The sequence below is a fragment of the Sorex araneus genome, chromosome 9 (assembly GCF_027595985.1).
Source record: "Sorex araneus isolate mSorAra2 chromosome 9, mSorAra2.pri, whole genome shotgun sequence".
Taxonomy (NCBI): Eukaryota; Metazoa; Chordata; class Mammalia; order Eulipotyphla; family Soricidae; genus Sorex; species Sorex araneus.
In genome coordinates this window covers 41,962,397-41,986,711 of record NC_073310.1, presented here as the reverse complement: position 1 = coordinate 41,986,711, position 24,315 = coordinate 41,962,397, and the positions used below count along the sequence as shown (strand labels likewise).

General features: G+C 39.2%; 1 protein-coding gene across 1 annotated transcript in view; it reads right to left on the bottom strand.

The window, feature by feature from the left end:
* Nucleotides 1-10,424: 10,424 nt before the first annotated feature.
* Nucleotides 10,425-24,315, bottom strand: part of CATSPERE (catsper channel auxiliary subunit epsilon) — a 105,525-nt gene continuing 91,634 nt past the window's right edge. Inside the window, exons 12-14 of the mRNA XM_012932032.2 lie at nucleotides 19,318-19,417; nucleotides 11,414-11,500; nucleotides 10,425-10,583 (exon numbers count right to left, since the gene is read on the bottom strand). Coding sequence (XP_012787486.2) covers nucleotides 10,425-10,583; nucleotides 11,414-11,500; nucleotides 19,318-19,417 — 346 coding nt within the window. The remainder of the gene's footprint in view (nucleotides 10,584-11,413; nucleotides 11,501-19,317; nucleotides 19,418-24,315) is intronic.

Below are 24,315 nucleotides of genomic sequence, written 5' to 3'. Positions count from 1 at the left end.
TGTTGTTAACTCATTTTACAGATAAAAAAATTAGGTTAAATAAACCCACGAATTTTGATCAGACTGTACAGATGGACAGTACCGGCAAAATTAGAATTCAAGCCAAAGTAGACTCTACTATCACACTAATCTGTAGAGTAGCGCAACTGCATAATCCACAAACAGGACAATGCACTATATTGAAAATACTTAGTAGCATAGATATGTGTCATAGAATTTTCACAGAAAAATCACATCTCCCAAGTTTTGAAAGTTTACACCCTGGCTATTGCTAGTGGAAAGAAACATGAAGAGTGTTTATGCTTTTATAATTAAAAATGCAAAGCAAAATTTGTTTTGCATCAGTCATTTTAGAGGCAATAAGAATGGTCCCACCAAGCTTTTTACTTGGAACTACTTTATACAGGTTTATATTTATTGTCATAATTCCTGTTTTTACTATGTTAGTGTTATTTTAGGTTTCATGTGTTATTTGGTATGATCTGATGTTTGATTTTTGGGGGGATTGGGAAGTCTTTGAATGCTAAATTTTCTCATATAAATTCATTACAATTATATTGCTTCAGCATGAAAAGTTTCACAGGAGCACTCTACTTTTGGACTGGTCACCAGTCTTTGTCGCATCTTGTGTATTCCTTTCCTCCACTCTTTCTTACTTCCTGTCCTTTCATTTGAATGAAAACTTTTTTCCCATAAAGTACACAAGCTTAAATGCATTTGAACTTTTCACTTTTGCTTTGTTTGTACCCAATTCCAGAGTAGCTTAGCCACTTTAAAGGATTGTATAGTTTATGTTGTAAGTTCTATTTATAACTTAAAACTATGTAAAACTCATAATTATTTACTTGGTTCTATTTAGTCATACTTAAATTCTATCACGCTATGATTAAAAGCTTACAGCTGTGTGCTGTATCATTTATCATTTCTTAATTTTATAAGCTTAAGTTCAGATATAAACTGTTCGAAATATCTGCTCTTTAATTTAGAGGTCTTCTTTTCTTTCTCTTAATGGTTTTTGATCCATGAAAATTTCTTCTATTATTTATTTTTCAGATGTCATCTATTCTTTCTTCTTCAATTAATAATAGACATCTCAGTTCAGGCTACTATAACGAAATACCATAAATTTTTGACTATAAACAAGATTATTTTATTTCTCATAGTTTTTAGGCTAGAAAATCTCAAACCATATTGCTTGGAGACTCAGTGTCTGATGAGGGCCCACACTGGTTCATGATCCACCCCCCACCTCCACCTCACCAAGGATTTAGTTGAAGATCATTTGACTCCTGGCTCTCTCACCAAGTGATGTAGATGAATTGGGTGAGGTGGACAGAGAGGGAAGTAGTAATCTCAAGAGTGAGTACCACTATCCTTTCTCTTTGACCCAATTCTGCCTTCTTGGGGAAGGGCCGTTAGATCTCAGGAGCTAGTCACTACTATCCAAGTTCTTGTGGAGTTATATCCTCAGCCTGGAGTGCAGGACTGCTCTTTGCAGAATAAAAGTCAGTTCTGGTCTCAGCCCAAAGTCTTTTATCTACTCTTAAAGAATATAATTTCATTAAGGAGGCTTAGAGTTAAATAAATATGAGAGGAGAAAAAAGGGGGAAGGAGGGAGAGGTAGGGCAAAAGGAGAAATTTCAGAGACTGGTTTCTCCAGAGGGGATAGAATCCTGAGGTTACACATCCCCCAAGCTGAGTATGAGTATATTTCAGTATAAGGAATTCCAGCATAGGGAATATGCCTCATTTGCCTTTCTAACTTGATTTAAAAGTTTTCCCCAAACCCCATTGCCAAACGGGGCTTTCTGTGTAGATAAGACTCTGTTGTTGGGGTTGTGAAGGGAAAGAGCTTGGCATATTTCATGAGTCTTTCATACTCTTAGCACAACCTATTGTTTCTGTTAGAGCTTTTCCTCTCAGAGGTGGTAGCCAGGTTAGGGCGTGCACCAGTTAGAATTTCATCTAGCTTCATGCTTTTAGGCTAATGCCAGGGTAACTTCTTTAATCCATAGTGCTAGGGCACTCACCACCCCCCACCGCCTGCCAACTGTCTACCTACCTGCTTCAGTTTAAACATATGAACACGGTGAAAGAACACAAACACCCTGTAGCATTGAGTATGTCCTTTTAATTAATTCTGCTTTTATGAATTAAATTTATTTACCATTTCACACTATTTAGAAAATAATCTCATCATTTAAACATGGGAGTCTCCCGGTGGAGAGTTCCACAATGAAATTGACCACATCATAATCAATAGAAGGTTTTGCCTGACCGATGTCGCTGTTTTCCCAAAATTCCATTAAATGGGATCAGACCACCGTCTCCTTCGTGCGAAATTCTACTTCACAGAACAGGGAGAAAAGTCTGCAAAATTTAAGTTTAAGAAGACAACTCCCAGAATGACCACTAACTGGGAGCTCTTTGGCACTATTGCAGCAATGTGGGAAGATGCCGCCCTTGACAACATTGACAAGGAATACGATCGACTGGTTCAGCACCTCCATGTCTGTTCAAAGAATGCCGAGAGTGAGAAAGCCACAAACAGACGCCTGTCTTCGGAAACTCTCGAGCTCATTCGTCAATGTGGTTTGGCGTGAGCCTCAGGCAACCACAAGCTAACATCCGAGCTCACAAAGCTGTGCAGAGATGCAATAAAAGAAGACCTCAAAGAGAGAAGAGCCAGGAAAAGTATTCGCAACGCTCGCCTTTCCTTCGCCAACTACAAGACCAAGATGACTGCCCTCCGACGTCCCGATGGATCTATCACATCCTCCAGAAAGGCAATGGAGAAAATTATTCACGACTTCTACTCGTATCTCTTTGACAGCCATGTCCACCTGCCCACATACCAAATTCCGCAGGATGGATATGTCATTCCCAACGTTCTCCCTTCTGAAATCTGACACGCCATTTCGCTGGTAAAGACGCGAACAGCATCTAGTCCGGACAAGGTCAGACACGAACACCTGAAGAATCTGCCGCCAGTACTAATCAATACCCTGGCCTGACTCTTCACACGCTACCTGTCTGAATGCAAGGTTCCGTCCCAGTGGAAAACCAGTAGGACCGTTCTGTTGTACAAGAAGGGAGACATCCACGACATCAGCAACTATCGCCCAATCTGCCTGCTGTCTGTCGTCTACAAGTTGTTCACTCATGTCATCCTGAATAGAATAGGCAGAACATTAGACGAAGGACAACCATGCGAGCAAGCCGGGTTCCGAAGCGGATTCAGCACGATAGACCATATCCACACAGTGACAAAACTCATTGAAGTTTTGCGAGAGTTCAAGATGCTGCTCTGTCTAACGTTCATTGACTTAAAGAAGGCCTTCGATTCTATTGAGACTGAGGCGGTCATCGAAGCCTTGGCCAAACAGGGCATTCAAACTCAGTATATCAAAATCCTCCGCGAGCTGTGTTGTGGATTCACCACCAGGATCTCACCATTCTACAAGGAAGTGATCATTGATGTAAAGAGAGGGGTGCGGCAGGGTGATACCATTTCACCGAAACTCTTCAGTGCTGCCCTTGAGAACATCGTGCGATGACTGGAATGGGAAGGAATGGGAGTGAAGATAGACGGTTGGCAATTACACCACCTCCGCTTGGCTGATGACATCGTTCTCATAACACCAAACATTAGCCAAGCGGCACAAATGCTGACCGACTTCGACCACGAGTGTGGAAAGGTCGGATTGCAGCTGAATCTCAACAAGACGATGTTCATGAAAAACGAACTAGTCCCTGAAGCTCCATTTGCTCTCAATGGAATGAACATCTCTGAATGCAGCAGCTATGTGTACCTGGGTTGAGAAATCAACATGAGGAACGACTTGGTGGCCAGAACTGCGCAGGAGGAAGAGAGCAGTGTGGAATGCATTCAAGAGCGTTGAAAAGGTGGTTAAGAGAACGAAGAAACTCCGACTCCGGGCACATCTTTTCAATTCCACCATTCTTCCTGCACTAACGTGCCTCAGAAACCTGGGCCCTACGCAAATAGGATGAGAATGCTATTAGGGTATCCCAAAGAGGAATCGAAAGACTATGCTGGGAATATCATGTCTCACTCAGGTGAGAGAAGGAATCCGGAGTTCTGACCTCCGTCGACGGTCAAAAATCAGGGATGCTGTCTCGTTTGCCAAGGCATCAAAAATCAGATGGGCTGGTCATGTAATGCGATTCAGAGATGACTGCTGGACTAGAGCTGTTACCGACTGGATTCCATGGGACATCAGAAGACCTCGTGGCCGCCCAACAACTAGATGGTCAGATTTCTTCCTCAAATCTCTGAATGAACAATTTGAGTCTCTTCCTGTTCCTAGAGTGAGCAGATATTATTGGGCTGCACTAGCTCGCAATAGGGACAAATGGAGACATTACTGGCACCCACTCGAGCAAACCGAAGATCAATGGGACTACAAGTGACAAGATTTAAACTCTAAGTTAAAAAAATTCATTTTTGTGCTCTAAGTTGTATTGTTCATACTCTGTGTAGGGCTTTAAGTTAATTACTGAATCAGTGTTTTTGGTTGCTCTTGCAGTCTTGCTCTTGTAGTCTGTACTTGCTGCAGCATTGCTAGGGATTGAACTGTGGGGTAGTGCTGGGAATTGAACTGAGGGCTTTACACATACATGGCATGTGCTCCACCTCTGAGTCACACCCCTAGAGTTCCTGCGTTATATTTAAGTTTTGAACAGTTTTTATGTTGCTCCTATATTTTTTTAAAAAGTGCTCATGTCAGAGGGATAGTACGGGAGGTAAAGTGCTTACCTTGCATGAGGCTGTACTTGGTTTGATCCCTAGCATCACATATAGTTCCTGAGGAGGGCTAGGAATACACACTCCTGGGGGCTAATTAAATTAAAATTTAAAATACCTTCTTACTTTATTATTACAACTATTTGTCATGTCTCACCAAAAATTTGAATTTGGTTTTTAAGCCATCTCATGTTTCTTCTCTTCTTGTTTTTGTGGTACATTTTGGTTTTTGTCTTTACTTTTTGGGCCACCTGGTGGTGCTCAAGGTTTACTCTGGCTCTGTACTCAGGGATTATTTCTGTCGGGCTCAGGGGACCATATGGGGTGCTGGGGATTGAATCCAGGTGGAACACAGACAAGACAAACATACAACCTGCTGTACTATCACTCCAGCACCTGAGGTTCATTTTTTCTCATATCTCAATATGGTGCCTCCTTTTTGGGGGGTGGTAATGTGTGACTGATTCAGTTAGTCAAATGTTTTTTTTTCATTGTTCCCTATTTTTGAGTGATGGTCTATTCTACATAATGAGGTTTTTCTTAGGACTTGTGTGGGGCTAATTTAGGAATTTTACCCTGGACTCTGATCCATTTATGGAAAAGTGGGATGATCAATTTCCTGGAAGTGCCATTCAAAATTCAAAAAAAAAGAGCAAAACTGACACAGCTGGCCACCCAATCTGAGGCAGGCTGCTGTTTGGTAATGGAAATGGTATCTGCTGCCTTTTTATGAGGTCTAGCTGTAGGGGGTTATTTATGTAGTTAAGTTTACTTCACCACATGCAGTTAGTTAATCATATATTTTTTGTTTTATCTTATTGAAGATGGCTGGAGATGTCCCTTCAGGTTTCTTCACACAGAAAAGCTTAAACTTTGGGGATAACCTCCTTGCAAATCCCGAATAGATGATCAATACTAGAACGTAGTAGAAATTGGTTTGGGGACTTCTGTTCAAGATGGGATAATGGATAAAATCACATTTAAATATCCTATGGGGTTTCCTATTAATTTGTACTTTCCCCTCATCATTATGCCTTTTCATTTGAAAATCTTTCTGCCTACTTTGTCTTATTGCCCTCAAGTATGGAATTTTCCAGAGTTCTTTTCTTCTCTTTTAGCTTGTGTATGTCATGGAATCACTTCAGTATATGCACATTTGTACTTTCAATTCTTTATCATTAATGATTCCTTTCAACTTAAGACCCAAATTAGAATGTTTAACTATTTATAAAACATCCTCACTTAGATATTTTATTATGGCTCAACTGCAGAGTCATAATTCTTAGTGCAATGCTTCCTCCAAGGAAAAATTACCCCATGATCTATTTTGGTCAAAGAAAATTACAATAACTTATCATTACCTAAATTAGAAAACATGAGAATACATTGATCCTTTCTTTTCCTTTATTTACCATGAGATTTGATAATCTGTTGTATTTTAAGACATAGTTATAAGAATTTTCCAGTTTTTCATTCTTGTTACCTCCAGGACACTCTTTACTTTTATCATTTTTCTGCAAACTGTTTACTTTCCTTTGATACTGTATTTTTTATATATATAATTTATTTATTTTTAATTAGAGAATCACCATGAGGGTACAGTTACAGATTTGTACACTTTTGTGCTTATACTTCCCTCATACAAAGTTCGGGAACCCATCCCTTCACCAGTGCCCATTCTCCACCACCCGTAAACCCAGCGTCCCTCCCACCCTCCCCAATCCCATCTCCCCCCCCACCCCACCCTGCCACTGTGGCAAGGCATTCCCTTCTGTTCTCTCTCTCTAATTAGCTGTTGTGGTTTGCAATAAAGGTGTTGAGTGGCCGCTGTGCTCAGTCTCTAGCCCTCATTCAGCCCGCAACTCCCTTCCCCCACATGGCCTTCGACTACAATGTAGTTGGTGATCGCTTCTCTGAGTTGCCCTTTCCCCGGAACGTGAGGCCAGCCTCGAAGCCATGGGGTCAACCTCCTGGTACTTATTTCTACAGTTCTTGGGTATTAGTCTCCCACTCTGATATTCTATATACCATAGATGAGTGCAGTCTTTATATGTCTGTCTCTCTCTTTCTGACTCATTTCACTCAGCATGAAACTTTTCATGCCCATCACTTAACTACAAAATTCTTGACCTCCTTTTTTCTAACAGCTGCATAGTATTCCATTGTATAGATGTACCAAAGTTTCCTCAACCAGTCATCCGTTTTGGGGCATTCGGGTTTTTTCCAGATTCTGGCTATTGTAAACAGTGCTGCGATGAACATACATGTGCAGATGTTGTTTCGATTGTACTTTTTTGCCTCTCTGGGATATATTCCCAGCAGTGGTATTGCTGGGTCAAATGGGAATTCAATATCTAATTTTTTGAGAGTCGTCCAAATTGTTTTCCAGAAGGGCTGAACCAGTCGGCATTCCCACCAGCAGTGAAGAAGGGTCCCTTTCTCCCCACATCCTCTCCAACAGCGGTTGCTTTTGTTCTTTTGGATGTGCGCTAGTCTCTGTGGTGTGAGGTGGTATCTCATGGTTGTTTTGATCTCCATCTCTCTGATGATTAGTGATGCAGAGCACTTTTTCATGTGCCTTTTGGCCATTCGTATTTCTTCCTTGGTAAAGTTTCTGTTCATTTCTTCGCCCCATTTTTTGATGGGGTTGGATGTTTTCTTCTTGTAGAGTTCAACCAGTGCTTTATATACCATTGATATCAACCCCTTATCTGATGGGTATTGTGTAAATATCCTTTCCCATTCTGTGGATAGTCTTTGGATTCTGGTCACTGTATCTCTTGCGGTGCAGAAGCTTTTTAGTTTAATGTAGTCCCATTTGTTGATCTCTGTTTTTACTAGATTGCTTAGTTCCGTGTCACCTTTGAAGATACCTTTATCTTCAATATCGTGGAGGGTTTCGCCGACCTTGTCTTCAATGTACCTTATGGTTTGTGGTCTAATGTTGAGGTCTTTAATCCATTTTGATCTGACTTTTGTGCATGGTGTCAGGTCAAGGTCTAAACCCATTTTTTTTGCATGTGGTTGTCCAGTTGTGCCAGCACCATTTGTTAAAGAGGCTTTCCTTGCTCCACTTCACATCTCTTGCTCCCTTATCAAAGATTAGATGGTCATACATTTGGGGTTGTGTGTAGGGATATTCCACCCTGTTCCATTGGTCTATGGCTCTGCCTTTGTTCCAGTACCATGCTGTTTTAATTGTTACTGCTTTGTAGTAAAGTTTGAGGTTGGGGAGGGTAATGCCTCCCATCATCTTTTTCCCAAGAATTGTTTTAGCTATCCTTGGACGTTTGTTATTCCATATGAATTTTAGGATTGCTTGATCCATTTCTTTGAAGAATGGCATGGGTATACTTATAGGGATCGCATTGAATCTGTATAATGCTTTAGGGAGTATTGCCATTTTGACAACATTGATTCTCCCTATCCACGAGCAGGGTATATGTTTCCATTTCCTCATGTCCTCTTTGGTTTCATGGAGTAGCGTTTTGTAGTTTTCTTTGTAAAGGTCTTTTACTTCCTTGGTTAAGCTGATTCCAAGGTACTTGATTTTCTGGGGCACGATTGTGAATGGGATTGCTTTTTTCATGTCCCTTTCCTCTGCCTCATTGTTTGCATATATGAAGGCCATTGATACTGTATTTTTAATGCTATTTTCAGGTTAATTTTACTAGAGCTATAGTTTAATCACATTTCTCTCATAAACATAATAGTGAGGACATAGTTCTTTTCCTTAAATCCATTTTAACAGAGGGAATGGGATTTACGATACTGTGAGTCATACTTTTTTTAAAAAATTTAAAAAATGTTTTATTAATGAGTCACCGTGAGGGTGCAGTTACAGAGTTTCGTGCCTGTGTTACAGTTATACAATACTCGAGTGCCCAACCCTCCACCAGTGCCCATTCTCCTCCATCGATGGCCCCAGGGTCCCTCCCTCCCCACCACGTGCTGTCCTCCCCCGCCCCCGGCCCTCCACCCCCCCGTGACAGGGAATTCCTTAGTGTTCTCTCTCTCCTTTTGGGTGTTATAGTTTGAATGGAGATACTAGGTAGCTATCATGTTCAATGTATAGTCTGCTTTCAACCCGACTCTCCCATCCTGAGTGGATCCTCCACTGCACTTTTGTTGATGTTCCCTTCTCTATCTGAACCGCCCTCTCCCCCAGCATGTGAGGTCAGCTTCCAAGCCATGGAGCAGGCCTCCTGGTACTTATTGCTACTATTCTATTTTATATTCCGCAAATGAGTGCAATTTTTCTGTGTCTGTCTCTTTTTTCTGATTCATTTCACCTAGCATGATACTTTCCATGTTGATCCACTTATATGCAAAGTTCATGACTTCATCCTTTCTGACAGCTGCATAGTAGTCTATTGTGTCGATGTACCAAAGTTCCTTTAACCAGTCATCTGTTCTCGGGCATTTGGGTTTTTTCCAGATTCTGGCTATTGTAAACAGTACTTCGATGAACATACAGGTGCAGATGTCATTACGACTATACTTTTTTGCCTCTCCGGGATATATTCCCAGAAGTGGTATTGATAGGTCAAATGGAAGCTCAATTTCTAATTTTATGAGAAGTGACCATATTGTTTTCCAAAAGGGCCGAACCAGTCGGCATTCCCACCAGCAGTGTAGGAGGGTTCCTTTCTCCCCACAACCATGCCAACAGCGGTTGCTTTTGTTCTTTTGGATGTGAGCCAGTCTCTGTAGTGTGAGGTGGTGTCTCATAGTTTTTGTTTTGATCTGCATCTCCCTGATGATTAGTGATGAAGAACATTTTTCCATGTGCCTTTGAGCCATTCGTATTTTGTCCTTGAGAAAGTTTCTGTTCATTTCTTCACCCCATTTTTGGATGGGGTTGGATGTTTTCTTTTTGTAGATGTGAGTCATACATGCCAAAGAATTAGGATAGATCCTTCCAATGAAAATAAATTCTATTTTCATGTGTACCTCATACCTATACTACAATCATACCCATACTACAAAAGAGTCTGTTTCTCTCCACCAGTGTCTCTTGGACATAGTTTAAAATTGACTTCTAGGTTATAAATCATCTTAGTCTGCTTCTTTTGTTTTCCATCTTCCTAGTTCTGCCTTCAATCATAATTTCATGATCCATAGATAGTATGTCAATACTCAATTCCATACTATTAGTAGTCTGATTTTCATTGGAAGGATCTATCCTAATTCTTTGGCAATATAGATTCTACTAATGTTCCATATCCTCTAGGTTGTTTTCTTCTGACAAATTTCTTCTATTAAATAACAGTTTTTGTTCTCATCTGATTCAATATTGTGCTCATAAACAGCACAAATATTTAACATTAGTAAAATATGTTATGTATTTTTTCTGATTTAACCTCCCTTTGATTGCAATTATATTCCAACTCCTCCTTCACCAACCAGTCTAATTAAGCACCCTGACGGCTTCAGTTGTGCTTGTTATATTTATATCTATAACAGCAATGAAATATACTGCTCAGAATATAGTGAGTCTACTCATGTTTAACACAAAATCTTATTATGTAAAGGTCATAGAATATGCAATTAAGATTAGCAATTATAACATATTTGAGTGACATCAAATTAAATAAAGGAAAATATTTTGGGGAACTAATGCTAATAAAAAATAACAACAGAAGAATACTTATATTCACCTATAGTTTGGATCCAGTATCTTCACACGAAACACATACATTCCAGTGTGGTCCATTGGCCACACTAAATGGTTTTTGTTAGTCTTGTTGATAATCTCATATGGTTGATTTAAGTCTTCTCGTTTTTCAGAAAGAGAAAAACAGTGCCTATAATTCTGAATAGGAAACAAAACAAAAACCTTATGATAATTTTTGACTTTAAGAAGGAAAATTATTCTCTCATCTTTTGGAAAATTACATTGTTTCCAAAAAAGACTGGGTCAGTCAACATTCTCACTAGTGGATGAGGGTTCCTATTTCCATTCAGTGGCTCTTAAATGTCAACTTTAAATAATAAATAATAGCAATATCTGAGAACTTGTTAGAAAGAGATCAGCTAGCTACAAAGAGTTCTCAACCAGACATTCTTGGCTGAGATACCCTGGGCATTCCAGAGAGGGGCAGGCCAGTGCCCACCCAAACAAAGTCCCAGCAGTGCTGGTTCCCATTCTCCAAAGTCACTGACATGCCTCTGGCTGAACTCCATTGGGATTGAGCCTCACAGAGAAATTAACCTGCCCGAAAACTCAGGTATGTGGTCCCTGCGACTGAAATCACCAAGTTTTCTCGGAGAGAGGATAGGCTACCTCCCCCCACCTAGCCATATTCATGGAAGCCCCAGCAGTCATGCCCAATAAAAATTTAACTCCAGCTTTTCCACCCACTTAAAAATTCTGGATTTCCTGGAGTGACATCTACAAATTCTACAACATAAAATTTTTTTTTTTATCTTAGGCACGGTGTTTTACCATATTGTTACTGATAGGTTTCAAGCCAGCAACATCCCAACACCACACCTTCCACTATTGGTGGAGGACACAGTGGTGTGTGCTTCTCTCCACTATATTGTCTCAGGGCATCCCCCACCTCAACAACTCTCTCCAACTCACCCCGATTAGTTATTAGAAACAGTTTGTAAGATAATATATATATATTTTTTTTTTACCTCTGGTCCCCACACATCTTCTAATGGAAGGCTCTTGTTAAAATCAGTCATTGACTTCCATGTCTGGGCTTCCCTCAAACAACCACTCTGTTGAAATATTTATATTATTTATTTGTAATATTGATTGATAATATTTGTTTATGTAGTGAGATTTTTATTGGAACTACAGCCTGGCAAGCTCCCCATGGAGTATTCATATGCCAAATACAGTGACAATGATGGGTCTCATTCCCCTGACCCTGAAGAGCCTCTAATTCGGCAGGCTCTTGGAAGATGAGTAAAGAAAGGCTGCTCAGGGCTAGAATGAATTGGAGACATTACTGGACCTGCTCAAGCAAATTGATGATCAACAGGATGACAGTGACAGTGATAGTGGTGTAGTGAGGTTAACAGTCATAGTGAGGTATGAAGTTGAACTCTGTCAACATCTGTCATATAAACCAATGGTAACTCAATACAATTTTCAATTTTTTCTTGGAGTGGATTTTGGGCCACACCCTATGGTGGTCAGGAGTTACTCCTGGCTCTGTACTCAGGAATTACTCCTGGCGGTGCTCAGGAGACCTTAGGGAAAGACGAGGATCAAGCCTGGGTTGGCTGTGCAATGCAAGTGCCTTGTCCACTATACTATCTCTCTGGCTCTACAATTATATTTTTAAAAGTGTTTCATATTTATCTCTAAGAATTTATTATATTTTGATGCTATGAAAACTGTACATTTAAAACAGGAATGATAGCATAGCGGGTAAGGCTTTTGCCTTGCATGCGGCCGACCTGGGTTCGATTCCTCTGCCCCTCTCGGAGAGCCTGGCGAGCTACCGAGAGTATCTTGCCTCCACGGCAGAGCATGGCAAGCTACCTGTGGCGTATTTGATATGCCAAAAACAGTAACAACAAGTCTCACAATAGAGACGTTACTGGTGCCCGCTCAAGCAAATCAATGAACAATGGGATGACTTTGCTACAGTGCTACAGAACTTTAAGAAAAATTTAAAAACGTTTCCAGCTTCACTGGAATTTTAATCAACATAAAAATTGTGCAATGCAATATCATAATGTTAAACATATATTGTGAAGTGATTACCACAGAAAGTTATTTAACATATATATCAACTCATACAGCTATTTTATTGAGATGCCTTACAGTTCTCATCTCATCATTACATGTGATGAGAACTAAGCACTTCCTAGGTACACAATACTATTATGTATAGTTAACTTGTTATACTTTCTCAAAACCTATTCTACTTAGAACTGGAAGTTTGTACCTTTAGACCAATTTTGGTTTTACTCCTGCACTCCTTGTAACCAACAATCTATGTTATTTCTATGAGGCTTTTTATAAGTGAGGTCATTTAGCATAAAACCCACAGTATTTATTCATGTTAGTGAAAATGACAAAATTTCTATCTTGCATGGCTGAATATTCCATCATATATATATATATATATATATATACACATATGAACTCTGTTTCTCCGCCCACATGATATTTGGGTTTTATTTTCATCTCTTAGTTATTGTAAATAATTTTTCAATTAACACGAAGGCACAAATATTTATTTTAGAGAGCAATTTCATTTTCTTTGGGTATATACCCAGAAATAGAATTGCTGAGTGATGTACAAGTATTCTTTTTTCAATATTCTCAGCAGCACTTGTTATTTTTTAAAATTTGATTTTAGTCATCCGAATTTACAATATTGTTAATGATAGGTCTAATGCATACAGTGTTCCAACACCACACCCTCCACCAGAGTATCTACTTCTCTTCACTGTAGTCTCAGGGTCCCTCACTCAACATACCCTCACCCTGCTGTCGTCCCACCATGGTAGGATCAGTTGTGTAGACCAGTTTTCAAGTTCCATTGCCTTTGGCCATTTGCTGTTCCCTTCCTATGTTTTTTATAATCTACATATGTGTGAGAAAGCATTCTTTATTTATCCTTATTCTGGCTAACTTTACTCATAATTATATCCTATAGCTTCATCCACATACCAGCATATTGCATCATTTTTCCTTTTTTTTTATAACTGGATTATATTCCATTATATATATATATACATGCACACATACATATATATACATATACATATAAATGCACATATATCTACACATATATTTCTTATATAGTCATTTGTTCTTGGACATGGGTTGGTTCTAGATTTTGGCTACTGTTAATAGTGTTGCAATGAACATAAGAGCACAAATGTTTTTATGTTTTGTTTTGATTTGGGACCACAACCGGCAGTGCTCATGGCTTATTCCTGAGTCTGCAGTTAGGAATCATTCATGGGGGGCTCAGAGGACCATGTAGGGTGCTGGGAAGCAAGCGTGGGTCAGCTGCATGCAAATGCCCTACCTGCTGTACTATTGCTCCCACCCCCAAATGTTTTTTGGAATAGAAATTTTGGACCCTTGGGTAAATAAATGCCCAAAAGTGGGTTGCTGGATCATATGAAATATTAATAATCAAGATTTGCTTAATTTTTGTATAGGTTTGCATATTGTTTTACAAAAGTATTGAACCAGTTGACATTCCTACCAGCAGTGGATGAGGGTTATATTTTCCTCGAAGACCTAACACTGGTTGTTTGTTTTTTTTTTTTTTTTGTGAGTAACAGGTGTGAAGTTATATCTCATTGTTTTTTATTTGCTTTTCTCTGATAAGAGATGAATAACTTTTCATCTACCTACTAGCCATCTGTATGTCTTCTTCAAGAAAGTTTGGTTTATATATCTTTTTATGAGATTTGTTGCTGTTGTTTTTCTGTTTGGTGTTGGGGGGAGAAGCACACCCATTGCTGCACAGGTTTTAGAGGCAATTGCCCAGCCTGCTGCACTATCTCTCCAGTTCCAAGTTTTACAAGTGTTTAATATAGCTTGAATATTAACTCTTTGTCAGAAGAGTCGTGGGAAAATATTCTCTTCCAGTCTGCAGGGTGTCTTTTTATTCTGGTTACTATTTCTTTTGTGGTGAAGAAATTTCTCAATTTGATGCAGCTGCACTTGTTCATCCTTGCTTCTGTTACTTCGGTTAGTGGCATATTGCCTCTAGATTCAATATCACAAGAGGTTCTGCCTGTTTTCACAGGTTTATTTTTTCTAGGAGCTTTTAATTTTTTGGTAGAATCTTAAGGGTTTTTAAAGTATTTTATCATGTCATCTGCAAATAGTGATAGCTTGACTTCTTTTTTAGTCTGGATGCCCTTAATATCTCTTTCTTGTCTAATTGCTCTGGCAAAAACTTTAACACTGTTTTGAATAATAGTGTTAATATGGGCAACCTTGTATTGCATTTGATCTTAGAGGAAAGTTTTTCACCATTAAGTTGTTAGTTGTGGATTCATAGTAAATGACTTTAACTATATTGAGTAACATTCCTTCTATTCCCATTTTATTGGTTTATTTTTTAGACATGAACAGGTGCTGGATCTTGTCAAATTCTTTCATTGCACTGATTAATATGATAATATGGGTCATATTTTTTCTGTATCAATATGCTATATTAGATTGACTGGCGTGTGCCAGTCTGTGCATTAAGCCATCTGTGCATCCGTGAGATAAATCCTACTTGTCCATGTGCATTATCTTTTCGACGTAGTTTTAGATTCAGTTCACCAATACTTTGTTAAGAATCTTTGCATCCACAAACATAAGAATATAGATCTTTACTTTTTCCTCTCTCTTTTTTTAATAGTTTATTTTTAATTAGTGAGTCAACGTGAGGGTAAAGTTACAGATTTATACATTTTTGTGCTCATGTTTCCCCCATACAAAGTTCAATAACCCATCCCTTCACCGGTGCCCATTCTCCACCACCAGTAAACCCAACATCCCTCCCCCCCTCCCCAGTCGCGTCTCCCCTCACCCCATAGTGGCAGGGCATTCCCTTTTGTTCTCTCTCTCTGATTAGGTGTTGTGGTTTGCAATAAAGGTGTTGAGTGGCCATTGTGTTCAGTCTCTAGTCTATATTCGGCCCGCATCACCCTTCCCCCACCTGACCTCCGACCACATTTTATTTGGTATTCCCTTCCCTGAGATGTCCAGAATGAGAGACCAGCCTCCAAGTCATGGAGACAACCTCCTGGTACTTATTTCTACTATTCTTGGGTGTTAGTCTTATGGTCTATTATTCTATATTCCACAGATGAGTGCAATCCTTCTATGTCTGTCTCTCTTTTTCTGACTCCTTTCACTTAGCATGATACTTTCCATGCTGATCCACTTATATGAAAACGTCATGACCTCATTTTTTCTAACAGCTGCATAGTATTCCATTGTATAGATGTACCAGAGTTTCTTCAACCAGTCATCTGTTCTAGGGCACTCGGGTTTTTTCCAGATTCTGGCTATTGTAAATAGTGCTGCGATGAACATATAAGTGCAGATGTCATTTCTACTATACTTTTTGACTTTTCTGGGATATATTCCCAGCAGTGGTATTGCTGGGTCAAATGGGAGCACAACCTCTAGTTTTTGAGAATCGTCCATATTGTTTTCCATAAGGGCTGAACTAGTTGGCATTCCCACCAGAAGGGTCCCTTTCTCCCCACATCCTCTCCAACAGCGGTTGCTTTTGTTCTTTTGGATGTGAGCCAGTCTCTGTGGTGTGAGGTGGTATCTCGTGCATCTCTCTGATGATTAGTGATGCAGAGCACTTTTTCATGTGCCTTTTGCCCATGTGTATCTCTTCCTTGGTAAAGTTTCTGTTCATTTCTTTGCCCCATTTTTTGATGGGGTTGGATGTTTTCTTCTTGTAGAGTTCAACCAGTGCTTTATATACCATTGATATCAACCCCTTATCTGATGGGTATTGTGTAAATATCCTTTCCCATTCTGTAGATAGTCTTTGTATTCTGGTCACTGTATCTTTTGCTCAAAGACACACAGCAGAAATGTTATCTGCACTTCCTTGTTCATTGCAGCACTATTTACAATAGCCAGAAACTGGAAACAATCTGAGCGATCAAGAATAGATGATTGGATAAAGAAACTATGGTACATCTACTTAATGGAATAGTACACAGCCGTTAAGAAGAATGAAATTATGAAATTTGCCTAAAAATGAATGGACATGGAGCGTATTATGCTGAGTGAAATGAGTTAGGAGAGGGAATTTTAGTTTCCTCTAGGTTGTAGAAAATTGCATTGTTGTTCCTTGGCAGCTGCACAGTATTCCTGTGCATTGTATTTTCATAATCCATTCAACTATGGTTGGACATCTCAGTTGATGCAGTGTTTTAGCTACTGTACTAAGTGCAGTAATTAATAATGGTGTGCATCTGTCCTTTTGAATGAATGTTTTATGTCTTGGGGGTAGATGACTAAAAGTGTAATTACTGGGCAATATGGCAGCTGAATTCTAAGTTTACTGAGAACTATCAATACTGCTTTCCACAGTAGTTGAACCAGACAACATTCCCAGCAGCAGTGGATGACAGTTTCTTTTTCATCAAATCCCCACCAGCATAGATATTGTTCCTATTTTTGGTATGCGTGATTCTCACTGATGTAGATGGTATTTCATATTCATCTTGATTTAGATTTCCCTAATGCTAAGTGATGCTGGACATTTTTTCATGTGTCTATTAGTCATTCTTCTGAGAAATCCTTCTCCCCATTTTTTGATAGGGTATTTTGTGGCGTTCAAAAACAAAATTGTGCTGGCGAGGGATGAGAGTGTTAAGTGCTTGAGAACCCTTCCCCAGGCTGGCCCATGGCAATGGACAAAGGACCGGGCTGGTTTGTAGTAGAGAAACAAGGCCCCAGGCTTTTTGGTAGTCAGTTTATTTCTCTCTTCTCCCCAACATAGTCCTATCTCTCCCCTTAAAGCACAATCATAATCATAGTTTTGGTCATAGTCCCAGTCATCATAGTTCCCTTATCCTCATCCTCATAGTCCTTAACTTCTAGTCCCTATCTTCATCAGCATCATCCCCACACTCTCCTTAAAGCATAGTTATATAGAAATCGTGAAGGGTGGGGGTAAACACATAGGTGGGGTTGAACATTATCATAACAACAAACAGATGTAAAGCCCCTCCTTGAGGGAAAGGTCTAGGAGATTAGTTTAAGGACAAAATCTCATCTGAGGGTTCAGTACTCTAGATTACTAGGAGATCTGCTCAAGGGCAGGATTCCATCTAGGGTGTATTGCTTTCTCCTTTCCTCAGCTAGTAATCCATTTAAGCAATCATAGTGAATCTACTTTTTATAATATTTCTAGTCATTTTGTGTGGACACAAGAAGAGATATATTAAGCTTAAAGATTGGCTCTTCCTGGGGACATCTCTCTATATATTCCAGACCATAGTTCTCAGGACAGGTTAGTCTTTCCTAACCCCACCAGGGTTTTTATTCAATTATTTCTTTTTGAATCATGACAGAGTTTGTCCTATGACCATGCTATTAACTTATACTTATGGTGTTTAGCTTGTCCCCTTTCCAATGCCAGGGTAGCTCACAGCTTGCCCTGGGTTCATCCAGTCCCTTTGTTGGGACCCTCCTTTTAGGGGTGTTAGAAAGTAAAGGCAACTGAAGTTTAAGTCAAGTAAATATGATGGAATATGATGGAAGCCCAGCAGTAAATATTATTTGGAATCAATTAACTCCTATGTTACAAAAGTGTAGATTCAACTCTCTTCCTGTGTCTATACAAAAAGGACATTGCTGAACTATACAAATGACATAAGGGAAATATAAAAAGCAATATAGGATTATTAGTGCTTGTTGGAATTGGATGTGTCTCAGGAGCACTGTTGTGGGAGTAACTCAATAAACCTAAGCTCCTTTTGGGAGGAGCAAGAAAAACCCAACGTTATCCAACAGTTTTTGACTATTTTTTTGTTGATCTCTGTAATTTGGCTTCCTGGATCTCAACCGTTTATCTGATACATTGAATCTAAGTACCTTTTTACATTCAGTTAGTTGTCTTTTAGTTTCACCATGCAGAAAATCTTTAATTTGATGTAATACCATTTAATTTTCATTTGTTGCTTTTGCCAGTGATATCAGATCATTGAAGACAACGTTGAAACACAAATCTTGGACTGTTTTGCCTATTTTCCTCAATGTAATCTATAGTTTTGTAGCCATATATATCAAGGTCTTTGATCCACTTTGAATAACTTTTGTGTAAGGTATGAGAAACTTTAATTTCTTGCACGTAGTTACCCAGTTTTCTCAGCACCGTTTGTTGATGAGGCTATCTTTACTCCATTTCATGTTATCAATTCCTTTGTCAAAATTAACTGTCCATATATATGGGATTTTATCTTTGGGTATTTGATTCTGCCCCCCTGATCAGACAGTCTATTTTTATTCTGGTACCATGAACTTTTGATTACTGTAGCTTTATAATACAGTTCCAAATTAGGTAAAGAGATACCTTCTAACTTCTTATTTTTCAGTATGGCTTTGGCTATTTAGGGTCTCATATGATTTTTATTTTTTTTATATACTTGAAGAACATTGTCTGAATTTGGATGGGGGCTGCATTGGATCAATATAATAGCTTAGGTGGGATAGTCACTTTAACAATACTCACTCTTTCAATCGATGAGTACTGGATATTTTTTCATTTCCCAAAGTCTCTCTCTTTCTTAAGTGATTTAAAGTTATCATAGGATAGATCTCCTCCTTTCTCCCCCTAGTAGCACACTTCCTACTGAAGACCCATTCTCATGTTCTTCGGTTATATTGCCTTTAAGCATTTGTTGGATAGACACAGAATGATCTCTCTCATATGCAGGATATGAAAAAACATAGCTGGGGAATAATAGTGTGTTTTACTATACATAGCTAACAAGTTTTATCATTCTTGAATAATATATGTAGGTTTAAAATACAAATACATGTCAAATTCCATGTGAAATTCTATTTAAATACAAAAGTGTCATACTTCAGCCATAGTGGTATTGAAGCTATAGTCCTTCCTGCCATGTATTTCCCACACTATGAAATTTACATCAATATCTTCAACATAGCCTTCTTCATTGTATCTGTAAGAAAGAACAGACATGAAAATAACAGTTTAGTGTCTATTAGAGAAGTTCAGAGCTCTAGCTTTTGAGTCAAAGGAGTTTAGATTTAAGTCCATCTTTATCACTTAGTTTATTGAGGGAGTTACTTGAACTCTGGAAGCCTCGATTTTCTTATTTGTAAAATATTAACAGTACTTATTGTATGGGTTTTCTTCACCTCTCTAAATAAACCTAATGATAATGAATCAGAGAAATTTTCACTTTTTAACTATTGAAATCAAAAGTTCTCTTCACTTTGATAGGAACTATATTGTGTCTATCAAAACCACTAGGTCTTTGACAATGTCTGCATATTAAAGGATAAGCTCTTTGCCTGAATTTATATCCTTCTACCTGGCTTTTTAGGTCTGCTTCAACTTGCTACTAACTCTTGTTACAAAAGCAGTTATTGTCACATTGCTACAAATTGAGCAGAAATGTATGTATCAGAAAGCAGTTCTGGAGAAGCTATTCTATTTCCATCTTAATTCATTTAAAAAAGTTAAAGAGATAATTTCAGAAGGCCAGCATGATTAGCTAAGGAATAGTGTAGTGGTCTTGCCTTTTTCCTGGAGCAGAAGAAGGGCCACAGTGAACTTTCAAAATCTAGTAAGAGCCCTGGAGCCTATCCAGTGGAAAATGTACACATGTGTGAAAACACACAATACGGCAAAGTTTCAGAGATTTGGAAGAGATTTTAGTAAAGCTCTACTACTTAGAACTTTAGAATTTGCACTGTTGCTTGATTTAATCTTCTGTATTGGGCTGGACAAGGTCCTTCTTCACAAGTTCGGACGAGCCTTACGCATGAAGGAACTGGCAAAGGAACCCAGGTGTGTGGGACCCGGGGCTGAGACCCCCAAGCCTGCTCAGATCAGGACTGGGCCTCTTCTACCCAGATTCCCCATTTTCCAGTAGCTAGGCAGTCACACCCAGGGACTGCTCCCAGCACCATGTAATCCCACCAACGGCCAACATCCAGAGACTATAAAACCAAGCTCCCGGAAGTGCGCCTCTGCATTTGTAGCTGTGCGACCTCTTATAGCCTAGTTATCCCTCTGGGAGAACCTGGAAAGCTACCAAGAGTTTCCTGCCCCCATGGGGAGCCTCGCAAACTCCCCACGGCATATTCATAGGCCCAAACCAGTATCAATGATGGATCTCATTCCCCTGACTCTGAAAGAGCCTCCAATGTGGCACCATTGGAAAAGATGAGTAAAGAGAGGCTTCTAAAATCTCAGGGCTAGGATGAATGGAGAAGTTACTGAGACCCCTCGAGAAAATGGATGATCAATGGGATGATGATGATGATGATGATGATGATGATGATGATGATGATGATGATGATGATGATGATGATGATTGGGCTGGAGCAATAGCACAGCGGGTAGGGCCTTTGCCTTGCACGAGGCTGACCCAGGATCGATTCCTCTGCCCCTCTTGGAGAGCCCAGCAAGCTACCAAGAATATCCCACTCATATGGCAGAGCCTGGCAAGCTCCCCGTGGTGTACTCGATATGCCAAAAACAGTAACAACAAGTCTCACAATGGAGACGTTACTAGTGCCTGCTCAAGCAAATTGATGAGCAACAGGATGACAGTGAATACAGTGACGACAGTGATTCTTGAATTATTAAGAACTAATTGCAGAGACAATTTTTATTAAATAAAATATTTTTATCTTTCAGGTAGATCAGTGGTATTAAGGAATTATCAAGCTAAGTATCCAAACCCAGAATCAACAGCACTGAAACCATGAGACCCAAACTCTAATAACCAAATGTGAAAGATGCCTGTCAAGATCACAGATTGGGGCCACCCTCCAGCGCAGCATGCCTGGTTTGCTCCCTGTGGCAAAACTGAACCCAGGTAGCATTTCCTTCCCTCCTAGCCAGGCACCCCACCCACATTGCAGTGGTGGGTGTGGCCTCTGCAGAAGTGAGTGGCCTATTTTGAGGTGGCAGTTATTTTACCCTTTCCTGACACTCTGGATTCCCATCTTAATTTCCATCACCTAATTCTGTGGAGAATATCCTGGCCATCTCAAACACATTAGGCCAATAGTCTAGTAGTCTACCCTTATTGTACCATAATACTGGTGCCACAAGAAGCTCTACAAGTCCAATATAAAAGAACACATCATCTGAAGCTTCACTAGAGACCTCACATATGCCACCTAGGAACACCTGAGAGAAAGATGATACTGTAGAAGAGGGAATAGGTGATCACCATAGACCGAGCTCATCCAGAATCCTTTCTCACAATAAGAGGGGAATACTAATAGTGAACACAAAGGCCCCACCACAATACTACTTTAAAAACATGAAGAAACAGTGAAAATCACCACCACTAGGAGAAAATGAGGAAAAGGGCCCAGACGTCTCAATAAGCATCACCCACAAATATGATCTCTCCAATAAAGAATTCAGAGATGAAATGTTGAAAATGTTCGATGAACTCAAAGAAACATTTCAACAGACATCCAGTAAATTAAAGGAGGACATCAAAGAAACAATGGAATGGACAGCCAAGAAAATACAAGAAGAAATGAGAGCAGAAATAAAAAAACTACAAAAAGAAGTGTCACAAATAAAGGATTCTGTAAATGAAATTAAAAACTCAGTGGGTGCCCTCAATAGAGAATGGCTACAGATGAAGACAGAATCAGCGAGCTCGAAGGTGAGTTGCCTGAAGCATACAAGTGACAACAAGCAATGGGAAAAGACCTCTTAATAGCTCTTAGCGAATCAGAGACCTAGGGGATGATTTCAAGAGGAACAACATTAGAATCATCAGAGTATCAAAAGAACAGGGAGACAACCCCATTGAAAAAAACCACAGTTAAAAATATCATTGCTGAAAAGTTCCCAGAGCTGGAGAATGCAGGTATCCAGATCCAAGGAGCTTAAAGAGTGCCAGCTAAAAGAGACCCTAATAAAAACACTCCAAGACATATCATAGTCAGAATTATGGATGCCACGGATAGAGAGACAATACTGGAAGCAGCAAGGTCAAAGAAAGAAAACACATACAAAAGAGCACCCCTTAAATTTATAGCAGGCCTATCAGAGAAAACCTTTTGAGCCTGAAGACAATGGTGGGATATAGTGAAAAAGCTCAATTATAAATCTATAATTGTATCTCACGGTGTTTCATTCAAAATTTTTTTAAAGATAGCAATCAACTTTTCAAGGTTTTTTCTGACAAGCTAGGATTCTGAGCAGAATAGATGAAATTTAATAACAGTTGGTATAATGCCCTAAAGCCCCCCCCAAAAAAAAAATCTTAATTGAACTCTGAGAAAACATCACAAAAGCAGTCTATTATAGTGTCATCTAGTAGGAGTAAGGATCAATCGAATGACATAATTTGAAGGATTTACCTTTGATTATCTTTTTCTTGGGTTTATTTTTTCCATTGAGGATATGTGACAAAAATAATTACCAGTATAAACATAGAGGAAATTCATAGTGTAATTTCCAAACAAATGTCGCTGATACTGATAAAATTGCGTTGTCTAGTTTTCTAAAACACATAAAGAAAAGGACCCTTTTTGGACTAACCATAATTCTACCCTGGAAAAGTGTTAGGGATTCCTCCCTCTAGTCAGGTCTTCCCTGCCTGTAGTACTTTATCTAGGGAATATGTTGGAGACAGATGGCAAGGGGAGGAGAGAATTACAAATCAACGCTGTGTGGTATATTGTTTCTGTGTGCTGTATATTCCTGAAGTCTCATGTGATTGGTAAACTAAAGGGGGACCATGACTAGATGGATCCCCATTACTGATCATCATTCCATATATCCATCTTGTTCTATTTTCTTACTAATACCCTTCAATCCTAAAGACATTACCACACACACCACGAAAACTAAACATTCCCCATGATATTAGCCCTATTGCGCCATTCACTCCCAGGTGGTAATTGCAGCAAATGTCCATAGAAGTCATGGAAAATATATGTATGGTTCTATTGTATCCCATATATTACACTTTCATGTTCCAAGGAGGCATTTTCTCTAAGAGATTTTCATTTTAGTATATCTCAAAAAAATCTTGTGCTAACTTGCCTTCATTATTTTTGGGGGTAAGAAAATCCCAGAAATCACCCATTTCATCTATGATGTTATTTGTCACAGCTTTCTTTGGTAGTCCCAGAACAATCTTGAAATAGAGTTGCTGCATGCTAACGGTCAGACAGTAGCTTGCCTATGTTAGGTAGTTATGCTATTCAATTTTAGTAGTATTCCATGTTTTGTTCCTGATAATATGTAGAGTTTTTTCTGAGATATGAAGCAGTAAAGCAGCATCAACTTATTACAATACATTTTAAGCCTTAAAAAAAGAAGCCCAGAGTACCAAAGAAAATAGATTAAAACAAAATCAACACCAAGATACATTGTAATCCAAATGTCAAGAACCATGGAGGTGGACAGGACTACTTTAAAACATCAAGTGAGAAGAAAAAATCTCAAATACAAGGGAAATAATAAGAATTACAACAGATCTTCCAGACGCTGTACAAGCAAGAAAGGAGTAGAATTAGATATTCAAAGTACTAAATGAAAAACAACTTCAGCCCACGCTTCATTAACCATGAGAAAACTAACATTTAGGTTTGAGGGATGGGTTAAAACATCTTCAGAGCTGGCAACATTTGCTATGACTAAACCTACCCTGCAAGAATGATTGAAAGGCTGCCTAAGTAATTGGCCAATAGCAAAAACAGCGTAACCCCACTGTCACTGTCATCCCAGTGCTCATCGATTTGTTCGAGCGGGCACCAGTAATGTCTCTCATTGAGAGACTTATTGTTACTGTTTTTGGCATATCCAATACACACGGGTAGCTTGCCAGGCTCTGCCGAGTGGGCTCGA